The sequence below is a fragment of the Oncorhynchus keta genome, chromosome 15 (assembly GCF_023373465.1).
Source record: "Oncorhynchus keta strain PuntledgeMale-10-30-2019 chromosome 15, Oket_V2, whole genome shotgun sequence".
Lineage (NCBI taxonomy): Eukaryota > Metazoa > Chordata > Actinopteri > Salmoniformes > Salmonidae > Oncorhynchus > Oncorhynchus keta.
This window is the reverse complement of record NC_068435.1, coordinates 6418008-6435267: the sequence shown is the minus strand read 5'-3', so window position 1 is coordinate 6435267 and position 17260 is coordinate 6418008. Positions and strand designations below refer to the sequence as shown.

General features: G+C 42.2%; 1 protein-coding gene across 4 annotated transcripts in view; it reads right to left on the bottom strand.

Moving 5' to 3' along the window:
- Window positions 1-16876, bottom strand: part of LOC118382154 (rho GTPase-activating protein 29-like) — a 72709-nt gene extending 55833 nt beyond the window's left edge. The window contains exons 1-3 of one of the 4 annotated variants that reach the window (XM_052463083.1): window positions 16616-16876; window positions 15409-15835; window positions 11942-12085 (exon numbers count right to left, since the gene is read on the bottom strand). In XM_052463083.1, the coding sequence (XP_052319043.1) occupies window positions 11942-12085; window positions 15409-15730 (466 nt within the window). In that variant the 5' untranslated portion in view covers window positions 15731-15835; window positions 16616-16876. Of the gene's footprint in view, window positions 1-11941; window positions 12086-15408; window positions 15852-16615 lie in introns of all 4 variants that reach the window. The other 3 variants (XM_052463081.1, XM_052463080.1, XM_052463082.1) reach the window with 3 other exon arrangements.
- Window positions 16877-17260: the final 384 nt, after the last annotated feature.

Below are 17260 nucleotides of genomic sequence, written 5' to 3'. Positions count from 1 at the left end.
ATATAGAGTACTGTACACACTACAATTAATTAGGTTTAAAAATAAGCTCAACTGGACACCTTAATGAGGCAGTGAATGAACTGAGGGAGAAAGCACGCAGGGCATTCTACATCATAAAAAGTTTATATAATTCTAATTGAAAATACCTTACGAAATGAATGTGTCATTGAATCAACTACACTTTATTTCAGCGAGGTGTAGGGTCCACTTGCAAAACAAGATTTCACCCAATGTGAAAAACACCCCATTGAAACCCTGCATGCAGAGTTCTGTAAGATTCTCCTACATGTCCAGAGGAAAACTACAAACAATGCATGCAGGGCAGAATTAGGCCAATATCCACTAATAATGAAAAGAGGAATTAAGTTTTGTAAACATCTAAAATACAGTGAGTCCCTCTCATATCATTACCACGCCCTGCAATGCCAAGAGATGAGCAAAGAAAAGAGTCCCCTCATCCAGCTGGTCCTGAGTTGGTCCTGGGGCTGAGTTCACTAACCTGTTCTACTAACACACTGAAGCCTCAGTCCCCTCATCCAGCTGGTCCTGGGGCTGAGTTCACTAACCTGTTCTACTAACACACTGAAGCCTCAGTCCCCTCATCCAGCTGGTCCTGGGGCTGAGTTCACAAACCTGTTCTACTAACATACTGAAGCCTCAGTCCCCTCATCCAGCTGGTCCTGGGGCTGAGTTCACAAACCTGTTCTACTAACACACTGAAGCCTCAGTCCCCTCATCCAGCTGGTCCTGGGTTCTACTAACACACTGAAGCTGAGTTCACTAACCTGTTCTACTAACACACTGAAGCCTCAGTCCCCTCATCCAGCTGGTCCTGGGGCTGAGTTCACAAACCTGTTCTACTAACACACTGAAGCCTCAGTCACCTCATCCAGCTGGTCCTGAGTTCACTAACCTGTTCTACTAACACACTGAAGCCTCAGTCCCCTCATCCAGCTGGTCCTGAGTTCACTAACCTGTTCTACTAACACACTGAAGCCTCAGGACCAGAACATCCAATCAATCAGAATAAACCTGGCTCCCTGTAGAGGAGCAGACCGACCAACCTGCACATGTCCTCTATGCTTACTGTTCAACGTTTGGTTATTTTTACTGTCGTCCAATTGACAACGTTGATTCTTATTATGTTAATATTGTAAATCTCCAAAGAAAGCCTTGACAATATGTACATTGTTATATCATGCCAATAAAGCACAGAATGGGAGGAGCTTCATGTCATAACTATCCTCACAGTGTGATGCTATAAAAGCACAAAATGGGAGGAGCTTCATGTCCTAACTATCCTCACAGTGTGATGCTATAAAAGCACAGAATGGGAGGAGCTTCATGGCATAACTATCCTCACAGTGTGATGCTATAAAAGCACAGAATGGGAGGAGCTTCATGTCATAACTATCCTCACAGTGTGATGCTATAAAAGCACAGAATGGGAGGAGCTTCATGTCCTAACTATCCTCACAGTGTGATGCTATAAAAGCACAGAATGGGAGGAGCTTCATGTCCTAACTATCCTCACAGTGTGATGCTATAAAAGCACAGAATGGGAGGAGCTTCATGTCATAACTATCCTCACAGTGTGATGCTATAAAAGCACAGAATGGGAGGAGCTTCATGTCCTAACTATCCTCACAGTGTGATGCTATAAAAGCACAGAATGGGAGGAGCTTCATGTTCTAACTATCCTCACAGTGTGATGCTATAAAAGCACAGAATGGGAGGAGCTTCATGTCCTAACTATCCTCACAGTGTGATGCTATAAAAGCACAGTTTAGAGAAGAAAGGTGCATCTCTACCAGTGTCTCGGTGAGATAAAACAGAGGAAAGGTTCCTGTATAGACAATGTTTCTAATGAATTAACTTCTCACTATGGCTGAACATTGTGATGGTTGTAAACAACTGCAGTTAAATTCTTATTTTCAATGACAGCACAGGAACAGAACGACATAATTTTACCTTGTCAGCTCAGGGATTTGATCTTACAACCTTTTGGTTACTAGTCCAATGCTCTAACCACGAGGCTACCTGCCTCTAACCACTAGGCTACCTGCCTCTAACCACTAGGCTACCTGCCTCTAACCACTAGGCTACCTGCCTCTAACCACTAGGCTACCTGCCTCTAACCACTAGGCTACCTGCCTCTAACCACTAGGCTACCTGAAGTCCCTACACTCTAACCACTAGGCTACCTGCCGTCCCTACACTCTAACCACTAGGCTACCTGCCTCTAACCACTAGTACCTGCCTCTAACCACTAGGCTCCTAACCACCACTAGGCTACCTGCCTCTAACCACTAGGCTACCTGCCTCTAACCACTAGGCTACCTGCCTCTAACCACTAGGCTACCTGCCGTCCCTAACCACTAGGCTACCTGCCTAACCACTAGGCTACCTGCCTCTAACCACTAGGCTACCACCACTAGGCTACCTGCCTCTAACCACTAGGCTACCTGAAGTCCCTACACTCTAACCACTAGGCTACCTGCCGTCCCTACACTCTAACCACTAGGCTACCTGCCTCTAACCACTAGGCTACCTGCCGTCCCTCACTCTAACCACTAGGCTACCTGCCTCTAACCACTAGGCTACCTGGCTACCTGAAGTCCCTAACCACTAGGCTACCTCTAACCACTAGGCTACCTGCCTCTAACCACTAGGCTACCTGAAGTCCCTACACTCTAACCACTAGGCTACTAGGCTACCTCTAACCACTAGGCTACCTGCTAACCACTAGGCTACCTGCCGTCCCTACACTCTAACCACTAGGCTACCTGCCTCTAACCACTAGGCTACCTGCCTCTAACCACCAGGCTACCTGAAGTCCCTACACTCTAACCACTAGGCTACCTGCCGTCCCTACACTCTAACCACTAGGCTACCTGCCTCTAACCACTAGGCTACCTGCCGTCCCTACACTCTAACCACTAGGCTACCTGCCTCTAACCACTAGGCTACCTGCCTCTAACCACCAGGCTACCTGAAGTCCCTACACTCTAACCACTAGGCTACCTGCCGTCCCTACACTCTAACCACTAAGCTACCTGCCGTCCCTACACTCTAACCACTACTAGGCTATTACCTGCCAAGCCACTACCTGCCGTCCCTACACTCTAACCACTCAGGATCGCTTCACAGTGTCTCTGTTCACCTGCCAAACCACTACCTGCCGTCCCTACACTCTAACCACTACCTGCCGCCCCATATAGTGCCAGGTCTGGCTCTTCTCTGGTTTTAATTGGTCGATAAGAGCTGAGTGTCACGTGTTGCTTAGGACGTGTGTGTGTGTGTGTCCCGTAACTTCTGGCAAACACCCAAAGCCCCCAGGTGTCACAACCGCAACACACACACACACACACACACACACACACACACACACACACACACACACACAAGGATGTTTGGTTAACAGGAGACATGAATGACGCAGGACATAAAAAGCTTCACCAGGGACTTATCAACAACCCTCTGACTCTTCATCTCCTACGTTCCAATAATTCATCCCTCTCTCTCCTTGCTGGTGTCCAAGCAGAACTCACCGCCTAGTGGCCAGCATTAGGAACTGTATGACGTTTTTATAAAAGGTGATGGAACAATAAAGTTGATTCAATTTCAAATACCCCTCTTGCTACATTCGATATTTCCACTAGAGTGAATGAACTGAAGAACCTGACAGGATCAATGGTTTCCATGGTGATGACGCTTCTTGGTCTCCTTCTGAATTATAAGCATATAATTAAAAAGCCCCTCTCACATCACATCGTAAACATGAAGGAGATTAAACATTCTTAAAAGCGCCAAAACGCTGTTTGGGACGCATCAACAGATAAGCTGGTGTCTGCTAGACTAAAAAAAAATAATAATGTGATGCTTATTTTAACAATGAAAGGGCTCTCTCTGAATTACACTGAACAAAAAAAAAAAAAAAAAAAAACGCAACATGCAAAAATGTCAAAGATCTCTCTGAGTTAGAGTTCATAAGGAAAATTGGTCAAATTAAAATAAATTTGGACCTAATCTATGTGATTTCACATGACTGGGAATCCAGATATGCATCAGTTGGTAAACAAAAGTAGGGGCTTGGATCAGAAAACAGTCAGTCTCTGGTGTGAATAACATTTGCCTCGTGCACCGCGACCACATCTACTTTGCACACAGTTGTTCAAGCTGTTGATTGTGGCCTGTGGAATGTTGCTGGATACTGGCGGGAACTGGAACACGCTGTCGTACACGTCCATCCAGAGCATTCCAAACATGCTCAACGGGTGACATTTCCGCTGAGTTTGCAGGTCATGGGACATTTTTCAGCTTCCAGGAATTTAATGGCACGACAATGGGCCTCAGGATCGCTTCACGGTGTCTCTGTTCATTCAAATTACTAAATCAAGAAAAATCTATTGTTTTCGTTGTCCGTAGCACATCCCAGATCATGTCTACCCATCTGCCCGGTACAGTTGAAAGAAAAAGAAACTGGGATTCATCCGTGAAGAGAACATTTCTCTAGCGTGCCAAAAGGCCATCAAAAGGTGACCATTTGCCCACTGTAGTCGGGTTACGACACCGAACAGCGGTCAGATCAAGACCCTGGTGAAGACAAACGAGCACGAAGGTGAGCTTCCCGGAGATGGTTTCTGACAGTGAGCTGGATGTGGAGGTCCTGGGTTGACGTGGTTACACGTCAGTGGCGGTCGGTACCGTTTAAGACGAGGGAGGACGCACATTTCTTTTCCATGAACACGGCCTTATTTCTGTTACAGCATATTGGATGACTGTCATTCACCCAGCTCAATGTAACAGCGATAGGTTTAGGTTACTGTCATTCATATTCACCCAGTTCAATGTAACAGTGACAGGTTTAGGTTACTGTCATTCATATTCACCCAGCTCAATGTAACAGTGATAGGTTTAGGTTACTGTCATTCATATTCATCCAGCTCAATGTAACAGCGATAGGTTTAGGTTACTGTCATTCATATTCCATTCACCCGGCTCAATGTAACAGTGATAGGTTTAGGTTACTGTCATTCATATTCACCCAGCTCAATGTAACAGCGATAGGTTTAGGTTACTGTCATTCATATTCACCCGGCTCAATGTAACAGTGATAGGTTTAGGTTACTGTCATTCATATTCACCCAGCTCAATGTAACAGTGATAGGTTTAGGTTACTGTCATTCATATTCCATTCACCCAGTTCAATGTAACAGCGATAGGTTTAGGTTACTGTCATTCATATTCCATTCACCCAGTTCAATGTAACAGTGATAGGTTTAGGTTACTGTCATTCATATTCCATTCACCCAGTTCAATGTAACAGTGATAGGTTTAGGTTACTGTCATTCATATTCCATTCACCCAGTTCAATGTAACAGTGATAGGTTTAGGTTACTGTCATTCATATTCCATTCACCCGGCTCAATGTAACAGTGATAGGTTTAGGTTACTGTCATTCATATTCCATTCACCCAGTTCAATGTAACAGTGATAGGTTTAGGTTACTGTCATTCATATTCCATTCACCCAGTTCAATGTAACAGTGATAGGTTTAGGTTACTGTCATTCACCCAGTTCAATGTAACAGCGATAGGTTTAGGTTACTGTCATTCATATTCCATTCACCCGGCTCAATGTAACAGCGATAGGTTTAGGTTACTGTCATTCATATTCCATTCACCCAGTTCAATGTAACAGTGATAGGTTTAGGTTACTGTCATTCATATTCCATTCACCCAGTTCAATGTAACAGTGACAGGTTTAGGTTACTGTCATTCACCCAGTTCAATGTAACAGCGATAGGTTTAGGTTACTGTCATTCACCCAGTTCAATGTAACAGTGATTGGTTTAGGTTACTGTCATTCACCCAGTTCAATGTAACAGTGACAGGTTTAGGTTACTGTCATTCACCCAGTTCAATGTAACAGTGATAGGTTTAGGTTACTGTCATTCATATTCCATTCACCCAGTTCAATGTGACAGTGATAGGTTTAGGTTACTGTCATTCACCCAGTTCAATGTAACAGCGATAGGTTTAGGTTACTGTCATTCATATTCCATTCACCCAGTTCAATGTAACAGCGATAGGTTTAGGTTACTGTCATTCACCCAGTTCAATGTAACAGTGATAGGTTTAGGTTACTGTCATTCATATTCCATTCACCCAGTTCAATGTAACAGCGATAGGTTTAGGTTACTGTCATTCACCCAGTTCAATGTAACAGTGATAGGTTTAGGTTACTGTCATTCACCCAGTTCAATGTAACAGTGATAGGTTTAGGTTACTGTCATTCATATTCCATTCACCCAGTTCAATGTGACAGCGATAGGTTTAGGTTACTGTCATTCATATTCCATTCACCCAGTTCAATGTAACAGTGATAGGTTTAGGTTACTGTCATTCACCCAGTTCAATGTAACAGCGATAGGTTTAGGTTACCTGTCATTCATATTCCATTCATCCAGCTCAATGTGACAGCGATAGGTTTAGGTTACTGTCATTCACCCAGTTCAATGTAACAGTGATAGGTTTAGGTTACCTGTCATTCATATTCCATTCATCCAGCTCAATGTGACAGCGATAGGTTTAGGTTACTGTCATTCACCCAGTTCAATGTAACAGCGACAGGTTTAGGTTACCTGTCATTCATATTCCATTCATCCAGCTCAATGTGACAGTGATAGGTTTAGGTTACTGTCATTCATATTCCATTCACCCAGTTCAATGTAACAGCGATAGGTTTAGGTTACTGTCATTCACCCAGTTCAATGTAACAGCGATAGGTTTAGGTTACTGTCATTCACCCAGTTCAATGTAACAGTGATAGGTTTAGGTTACTGTCATTCACCCAGTTCAATGTAACAGCGATAGGTTTAGGTTACTGTCATTCACCCAGTTCAATGTAACAGTGATAGGTTTAGGTTACTGTCATTCACCCAGTTCAATGTAACAGCGATAGGTTTAGGTTACTGTCATTCACCCAGTTCAATGTAACAGTGATAGGTTTAGGTTACTGTCATTCATATTCCATTCACCCAGTTCAATGTAAAAAGTGATAGGTTTAGGCTACTACATGATACTCTACTGTCCCCTATACCCATCATGAGGTTGCTACAACCTAGTAGCCTATGAATGAAAGTTTACAACATACAGTACCAGTCAACAGTTTGGACACACCTACCGTTACAAGGGTTTCTCTTTATTTCTACATTGTAGAATAATAGTGAAGACATCAAAACTATGAAATAACACATGTGGAATCATGGAGTAACCAACCTCCCACACAGATTAATATAATATAACCTGTCTATAACCTCCCACAGATTAATATAATATAACCTGTCTATAACCTCCCACAGATTAATATAATATAACCTGTCTATAACCTCCCACACAGACTAATATAATATAACCTGTAGGTCTATAACCTCCCACAGATTAATATAATATAACCTGTAGGTCTATAACCCCCCACAGATTAATATAATATAACCTGTAGGTCTATAACCTCCCACAGATTAATATAATATAACCTGTAGGTCTATAACCTCCCACAGATTAATATAATATAACTTGTAGGTCTATAACCTCCCACAGATTAATATAATATAACCTGTCTATAACCTCCCACACAGACTAATATAATATAACCTGTAGGTCTATAACCTCCCACAGACTAATATAATATAACCTGTAGGTCTATAACCTCCCACACAGACTAATATAATATAACCTGTAGGTCTATAACCTCCCACATAGACTAATATAATATAACCTGTAGGTCTATAACCTCTCACATAGACTAATATAATATAACCTGTAGGTCTATAACCTCTCACATAGACTAATATAATATAACCTGTAGGTCTATAACCTCTCACATAGAATAATATAATATAAACTGAAGGTCTATAACCTCTCACATAGACAAATGTAATATAACCTGTAGGTCTATAACCTCTCACACAGATTAATATAATATAACCTGTAGGTCTATAACCTCTCACACAGATTAATATAATATAACCTGTAGGTCTATAACCTCTCACACAGACTAATATAATATAACCTGTAGGTCTATAACCTCTCACACAGATTAATATAATATAACCTGTAGGTCTATAACCTCCCACATAGACTAATATAATATAACCTGTAGGTCTATAACCTCCCACATAGACTAATATAACATAAACTGAAGGTCTATAACCTCACACATAGACTAATATAATATAACCTGTAGGTCTATAACCTCTCACATAGATTAATATAATATAAACTATAGGTCTACAACCTCACACAGATTAATATAACATAACCTGTAGGTCTACAACCTTCATGCATCCAAGCCGAACTGATATCTGGTCAGAAACATTTTGGGTCGTCCCCCCCCCCCCACATCTTTCCATTTCCTTTACAACCGGTCGGACTGATGTCTTGATCTTTTCAAAATATGTCTCCCCGGTCCCTAAACATCTTTCCATTTCCTTTACAACCGGTCGGACTGATGTCTTGATCTTTTCAAAATATGTCTCCCCGGTCCCTAAACATCTTTCCATTTCCTTTACAACCGGTCGGACTGATGTCTTGATCTTTTCAAAATATGTCTCCCCGGTCCCTAAACATCTTTCCATTTCCTTTACAACCGGTCGGACTGATGTCTTGATCTTTCAAAATATGTCTCCCGGTCCCTAAACATCTTTCCATTTCCTTTACAACCGGTCGGACTGATGTCTTGATCTTTTCAAAATATTTCTCCCCGGTCCCTAAACATCTTTCCATTTCCTTTACAACCGGTCGGACTGATGTCTTGATCTTTCAAAATATGTCTCCCGGTCCCTAAACATCTTTCCATTTCACAACCGGTCGGACTGATGTCTTGATCTTTTCAAAATATTTCTCCCGGTCCCTAAACATCTTTCCATTTCCTTTACAACCGGTCGGACTGATGTCTTGATCTTTTCAAAATATGTCTCCCCGGTCCCTAAACATCTTTCCATTTCCTTTACAACCGGTCGGACTGATGTCTTGATCTTTTCAAAATAACTCCCCGGTCCCTAAACATCTTTCCATTTCCTTTACAACCGGTCGGACTGATGTCTTGATCTTTTCAAATATGTCTCCCCGGTCCCTAAACATCTTTCCATTTCCTTTACAACCGGTCGGACTGATGTCTTGATCTTTTCAAAATATGTCTCCCCGGTCCCTAAACATCTTTCCATTTCCTTTACAACCGGTCGGACTGATGTCTTGATCTTTTCAAAATATGTCTCCCCGGTCCCTAAACATCTTTCCATTTCCTTTACAACCGGTCGGACTGATGTCTTGATCTTTTCAAAATATTTCTCCCCGGTCCCTAAACATCTTTCCATTTCCTTTACAACCGGTCGGACTGATGTCTTGATCTTTTCAAAATATGTCTCCCCGGTCCCTAAACATCTTTCCATTTCCTTTACAACCGGTCGGACTGATGTCTTGATCTTTTCAAAATATGTCTCCCCGGTCCCTAAACATCTTTCCATTTCCTTTACAACCGGTCGGACTGATGTCTTGATCTTTTCAAAATATTTCTCCCCGGTCCCTAAACATCTTTCCATTTCCTTTACAACCGGTCGGACTGATGTCTTGATCTTTTCAAAATATTTCTCCCCGGTCCCTAAACATCTTTCCATTTCCTTTACAACCGGTCGGACTGATGTCTTGATCTTTTCAAAATGTTTCTCCCCGGTCCCTAAACATCTTTGCAGATATGACCGAGAATCATTTAGTTGGGTAAATGGGTAAAATTACACATGAATTCTCTTAGTTATGAAATCCTGGTGAACCAGGCTTTATTTAGTCTTCTAGGGCAACATATGACAAAAAAATAAAGTTGCATGTATCTAATTATAGACAAGTTGACTACCAAAAAATGTCAGATATAAGCAGACACATATGTAAATGAGACATATGTAAATGAGACATATGTAAAGGAGACATATGTAAATGAGACATATGTAAATGAGACATATGTAAATGAGACATATGTAAATGAGACATATGTAAATGAGACATATGTAAATGAGACAAAAATGAGACATATGTAAATGAGACATATGTAAATGAGACAACAACAAAACTATCTCAAATCTTCTCAATGCTGCCTGCAACAGTAACTATTGTCAGTGCCTGACCGACAGTTGCTAGTCGGAGCACCTCCTGAACCAGTATTAATCCTGCTGTAGAATTCATTGCGGCCAGGTCGAACGACTAAAATGAAAAAAATGGGGAAAAAAAAATATATATTTATATCTCGAGGCTGTAAACAGTCGTTCAAAAAGAAAGAATGGTTGGCAAACTGCTCCTCACTAGGACCCGGCTCATCAAGCAATGAGCTGACCCCCCCGCCCCGAAACAGTTTTCAACAGAATAAAAAACAACCTACATCCCAGTTTCCTTCAACCATACTGTTGATTGATCAAGAAAGATCCTTTTGACTCTGGACTGCGCTGGGACACATCTGTTAAGAGTTGGGAGTTGGCACCTAGGACTTTTAACTGTTTCTGAAAAGTTGTCGATGTGAGGATTAAATGATTATTGTCTACACAGTGCCACGCTGACAAAAGGAATTCTTAGTTTCTACTTTTTACAAACCAAGATGTGATCATTCCTCCGAGGGAGAGATTCTTCTCTTGGCTTCAGTACAAGAATGTTCCAGAAGTTTGTAGACTGCATACCAAATGGCACCCTATTCCCTAAATAGTGCACTACTTTAGACCAGGGTCTATAGGGGCAGTAGTGCACTACTTTAGACCAGGGTCTATAGGGGCAGTAGTGCACTACTTTAGACCAGGGTCTATAGGGGCAGTAGTGCACTACTTTAGACCAGGGTCTATAGGGGCAGTAGTGCACTACTTTAGACCAGGGTCTATAGGGGCAGTAGTGCACTACTTTAGACCAGGGTCTATAGGGGCAGTAGTGCACTACTTTAGACCAGGGTCTATAGGGGCAGTAGTGCACTACTTTAGACCAGGGTCTATAGGACAGTAGTGCACTACTTTAGACCAGGGTCTATAGGGCAGTAGTGCACTACTTTAGACCAGGGTCTATAGGGTAGTAGTGCACTACTTTAGACCAGGGTCTATAGGGCAGTAGTGCACTACTTTAGACCAGGGTCTATAGGGTAGTAGTGCACTACTTTAGACCAGGGTCTATAGGGCAGTAGTGCACTACTTTAGACCAGGGTCTATAGGGCAGTAGTGCACTACTTTAGACCAGGGTCTATAGGGGTAGTAGTGCACTACTTTAGACCAGGGTCTATAGGGTAGTAGTGCACTACTTTAGACCAGGGTCTATAGGGGTAGTAGTGCACTACTTTAGACCAGGGTCTATAGGGGTAGTAGTGCACTACTTTAGACCAGGGTCTATAGTAGTGCAATACTTTAGACCAGGGTCTATAGGGCAGTAGTGCACTACTTTAGACCACTGTCTATAGGGGTAGTAGTGCACTACTTTAGACCAGGGCCCATAGGGCAGTAGTGCACTACTTTAGACCAGTGTCTATAGGGGTAGTAGTGCACTACTATAGACCAGGTGACCAGTGTAGTCTGAACGGTATGAGAGCCGCCGACCACATCATGTACACCAGGGGAGGAGCTGCTCAGAGGAGGACGGCTCATAACAATGGCTGGAACAGAGTGAAGAGAAAGGAATCAAACACCTGGAAAGATTGTGTTTGATACCATTCCACTATATTACTATATACTATACTATATATCCAGCCGTAACCACGAGCGTGTCCTCCCAAATTAAGGTAGAACCAACCTCCTGTGATAAATAATACAAATATAACAAATATAAATCCGACCCAGTGCCCTTTGAACTCTCTCCTACCTTTCCTGTCCTATCTATCTATATATATATATATAATTAAATGAAAATATGAGGATACTAACCTTTGACCTTAGCGATGACGGAGCCAGCGGCCCTGAGGATGTCTACAGAGTTGAGGGTGTGGTGTTTACCGATGACAGACTTGAGAACTCGCAGCAGCTCTCCCAACCTCTCCTGTACCCGCTGAGGGAGAGCATCACGGGACTCTGGCAGAGGAGGAAAAAAAGAGTCGATGTGTCAAGTACGATCTTTTAACCGTGTGGTCCTTCTGTAGCTCAGTTGGTAGAGCATGGCGCTTGTAACGCCAGGGTAGTGGGTTCGATTCCCGGGACCACCCATACGTAGAATGTATGCACACATGACTGTAAGTCGCTTTGGATAAAAGCGTCTGCTAAATGGCATATATTATTATTATATATTATTAACAGAATGGAGTCGATAACGTCATTACGTAGTTGTCATAGCCGTCCTTGCTTTCTGGGGTGGGGGGGAGAAGAGAAACAGAGTAGAGTATTGACATCAATTAAAACATGGGAATGAGATCTGAAACAATAATGATCTAACTAACTAACATTTACATTTACGTTACATTTACATTTAAGTCATTTAGCAGACGCTCTTATCCAGAGCGACTTACAAATTGGTGCATTCACCTTATGACATCCAGTGGAACAGCCACTTTACAATAGTGCATCTAAATCTTTTAAGGGGGGTGAGAAGGATTACTTTATCCTATCCTAGGTATTCCTTGAAGAGGTGGGGTTTCAGGTGTCTCCGGAAGGTGGTGATTGACTCCGCTGTCCTGGCGTCGTGAGGGAGTTTGTTCCACCATTGGGGGGCCAGAGCAGCGAACAGTTTTGACTGGGCTGAGCGGGAACTGTACTTCCTCAGTGGTAGGGAGGCGAGCAGGCACTGGCAGCTGCGTCATTCAAGGCCATAGAAGAAGCCATTGTTCCCCACTGACAAGCCTGTAGGATGTGTGATCACCATCAGCCTGTTAGGTCTAGTGCCGTGTCCACTTGTCCAGAGGGGGGCTTGTTTACTTCAGAGAAACGACTTTTCCGTGCGTTCATGTGCCCGGTAAGGAACACAAGAACCATTCTCACTATTGACAGTTGAAATCGCAGCCATGTTTGTTGCTATTTTTCAGTGGTACGTGGCGTCAGAGTTCAGCATGTGGGAAAGATCGGGGTCCAGAGATCATACCCGAGTTTCCCAAGTTGGAGAGGTCGTTCGACGTGCATTTCTCTCAGTGAGAAGGTCGTGTTTACAATATGCCATTTAGCAGACGCTTTTATCCAAAGCGACTTACAGTCTCATGTGTGCATACATTCTACGTATGGGTGGTCCCGGGAATCGAACCCACTACCCTGGCGTTACAAGCGCCATGCTCTACCAGCTGAGCCACAGAAGGACCACAAGTTCCAGACATGACGTGAAAAGTGGCATACGTGCTTTGGAGTGAATTATAGTTTTTGTATTTTTTGACTAGATTAGAAAAAGGTGTTAGCTTTTAGAATTTTGTCCGTTTGTAATTTTACCACAATAGATTATATTTTACATAACAGCCATGTAGAAGTTAAATCAGAACTTTGACCTGTTCTCAGGTCACCCCACTGCAGAGAACACCCACATACGAGACAGCAATAACGTAGTTAGTTATGTCATTAGATGGAGGCACCTGTTCCATTTTGACCCTCGGGTCACCCCACTGCAGAGAACACATGGCATTGTTTTAGTGTTTACTGACAGCCACATACGAGACAGCAATAACGTAGTTAGTAATGTCATTAGATGGAGGCATCTGTCACGTTTGTGTCTCTAAACTGGGGTTGTGTGATACAGGAGACTGCAGCAGGTCAAGAGATACTGCAACGTGATGAAAATGTCCTGTTCCACTTCAGTCGACAAGTAAAATAAAATGGCTTTGTTTTGTTTTTAAATGAAAGAAAAGTAAAACAATCTCGCTGTACAGAGCAACAAGTGACGATTAATTAAGTTCAATGACTGGCCTCATTTGTGCCAATCAGGTGATCGGCTAGTACTTAGACAAAGGGTAGGCTATTCCATCCTTCACTATGATCACCCCTGAATTCTAACAGGGTTGTTGACAGCTACCCAGTGGGCAGAAACAACTGAAATGGGATGTTTCCTTGTCCCTGTGTGGAGTAAATCAGCAGTGGGTCTTGATCTGCGTCCCAAATAGCACCCAATATAGTGCACTAGTTTTGACCAGACTCCATTGGGATCTGTATAGAGATATATATATATAGAGAGAGAGAGATAATAGGGATCCATTTGGGACACGCCCTATGGCTTGGTAAGAAGATAAATTAGTAGAAGCCTAGTTCTATACTAATCTGTTGTGGGTCTAGGGATATTGGCACCAGACAGTAGGTGAGTTCATGTCTGAGTGTCTCACCCACTGTTTAGGACTGACTGACGATATGATACAGCGCCTTGCAAAAGTATTCACCCCCCTTGGCGTTTTTCCTCTTTTGTTTCATTACAACTGTCATGAAGTTGGCCTGGGGGGTAGGTTTATGACAGTCATAAATACCTCTCCCCCCTTTTCTCTCTCTACACTACTGATGTGACTATTGAAAATCCCTTGGTTAACATAGAGATTCTGGGAACATCAGAAGGTGGGGGGAAATGAACTATATTCTGGTAATCTGAACAATTGAACATATGCAGTGGTACTTAATGAATATGATGTCAGTTCAGTTGTCATCTGAGACATTCTCATCAATGATAAGATGACATAAACTCCACAGTGGAAAGTCTGCACATTGTAGTTATCGGATTCACATGGAATTGTTGTTCAATTTAAATGTTTGAATACAAAATTATTGGTGAAGAGATGAAATGTAATATTAGCTTCCAAATGAGAGATTTGGGTTTTCATAAGGTTAGTTGCTCAATCAGTGGCCCGCCCCTGTGAAGAGACATGGGCTATAAAACTTTTCAAACACACCTTTCTCCCTACACTATATAAAGCCTTGAAAACAATATAACCTCCTGTTCCACGTACGTGAGGTCTGCAGCCTCTGCGTTAAAAGGACTAACATGTCAACTACAGGACTAAGCCAACCTCAGCGTGAGCTTTGGTTGCAAATGGTATGAACTTTGAACTCTTATTCACTACAGAAGTGATACCTTCTAGCCGTTGAGTTAGCAACAGCAGCTGCAAACGTGGGCTAGGAAAGAACAGACAGAGTATCCCGTCTACCAAACAACAACGTTACTACAACGTATTCAATTTACCTCATTCTTCAAAGAACAAAGGACTCTATCGGCCTTCCATCTACCACCAACCTACCGAAGCGCAGCTCAGAGTAAATATTTATTGCATTTTCCTTTTCCAAATGGGCGGTAATTTAGAGTGCATAACCAACCAATCACCCACCCTGCCACACACTAAGTACTAGTACCGAGGTCCATAACTTCCTTTCTGGTCTCACCTATAGGTTGCCATTTGGTTCAAAGTTGTGCACTAAGTAGGGAATAGGGGGCCATTTTGACTCACCTTTAGAGTGGCAGGTTTCTTTAAGGCTGAGCAGCACGTCTGCAAACCTCCGCACGTCGTTCAACAGCTGCATGACGTAGTCCGGATCCGCCCCAGGCGCTCCTGCCACGGTGAACCCCAGCCCCACACTCCCCAGAGGAGGCCTGGAGCTCCGGCCCATGTCCGAGGTCTTTGTCGACCCAGTCGACGGTGACCCTGTGTTGGGGTTGGAGAAGCGAGACAGGCCCTGGGTGGAGCTGGAGCGATGCTGTTTGGTCTGTTTAGTATTACTCTCTCCTCCTCCTCCTCTTCCTCCTCCAGTGTCACTGCTCTTCCGTAACATCCCAGCGGGTCACTGCCACCGGTGAAACTACCTAGAATACTCTACAGGCCACTGGGCTGTGTTACACCCCATGTGGGTGGTCCAGACCGGTCCCGGTTTGGGGCCCTGAAAAAAACAGATGCTGTGTCCTTTTATTTGTTTTGTTTTATTTAGAAAATAGTTATTTAACTTTCTTTTCCTGTCATATCACATGTTTGTTTTGTGTGTAAATACATTTATAGCTTGTATTTTATTTGTTTTTACCTTTATTTAACCAGGCAAGTCAGTTAAGACTTATATATATATATATACACACATTATGACAATTATGAAGTTTTCTGATTAATAATAATGACATTCAATTCAGCATTGAAAATAAGAGGCATGTTTTAAGTTTGTTCTTACAATATATATATATATATAAATAAATAAAATCTTCCAGCAAACATCCTTTCTGAATTTAAAAGTCATCCAACGAGTAATTATCTAGTTAAAAAAAAAAGTATTAGAAATCTGATTACAATGATTTAGCTGGTAGCGCAACAGAATACAGGTAGTTCTTTGTAATCAGATTACATGTAATCGGTTTCTCCCCAACCCCCCCGGTAATTACAGCGCAGTTCGTAAGCCCACGTTACATTGTTCTTACAACTGAATGCATTTGTTTTTAATAAGGCGATTGTAAAACAAAACGGCACCCGACATAGACTACATTTTACATTAAAAAAGAAGCAGCTCAACGCCAATTTATTTTGTGGAATTAAAAGTAGATGATAAAACTCTAAAACAAAATTACATGATCCAAAAAAAAGCAATTCATAAATTGCGACTGACGTTAAAAGCTAACTCAGGCCCCTGGCCTGTAGCCTTTCTTCTTGCTATCAAAAAACAACAACATAAACTCACCTGGCTTGTACTTCAATGGTATTGCAACCAAAAGTCTCAAGAAATGTGTTTTTTATTATCCTTCATTAAAATCCACCCCCGCAAAAAAAGAGAGAGAGAGAAAAGTCTGTGTGTTTTTTTCGGGAGGAGAATAGCTTTGTTCGTGTGTGTGTGTTTATCAGAGGGGTTTTGTTGAGCAACGCTGAGAGTGAAGCTCTGCGGTCACAACTCTCCGTTTACTCGTCCAGCTTCAATCATGTGACTTTGAAAACGACTTGTTCACTGGCAGACTGAGGGACAAAACGCTTCTTCTAACGTTTATTCTACTGTGCTTCTCTTCTCGTCTTCAACTCTGCCGAAATGTTTTTATTTTTTATTTTACACCGTGAACCGCGACTGCCTGGTGTTGTTGCTATTTTAAAATCCCTGTAAATAAAGTGTTATGTGGAATATTCAGTGATCATGACTGAGTTATATAGCGTAACATTTTTAAAAAAAATCTGAAAATGTAAAAATATATTATTAATTAAATATAAAATGTATGTATGTAGCCTATTACATGACTGTTAATTAATGTGCCATTTTTTGTCAAATGCTCCATGTAGGTCTATACAGCTATAATGTTCAAACTTGGTATGTCTGTATTTTGTTGCTATGGTAACTACA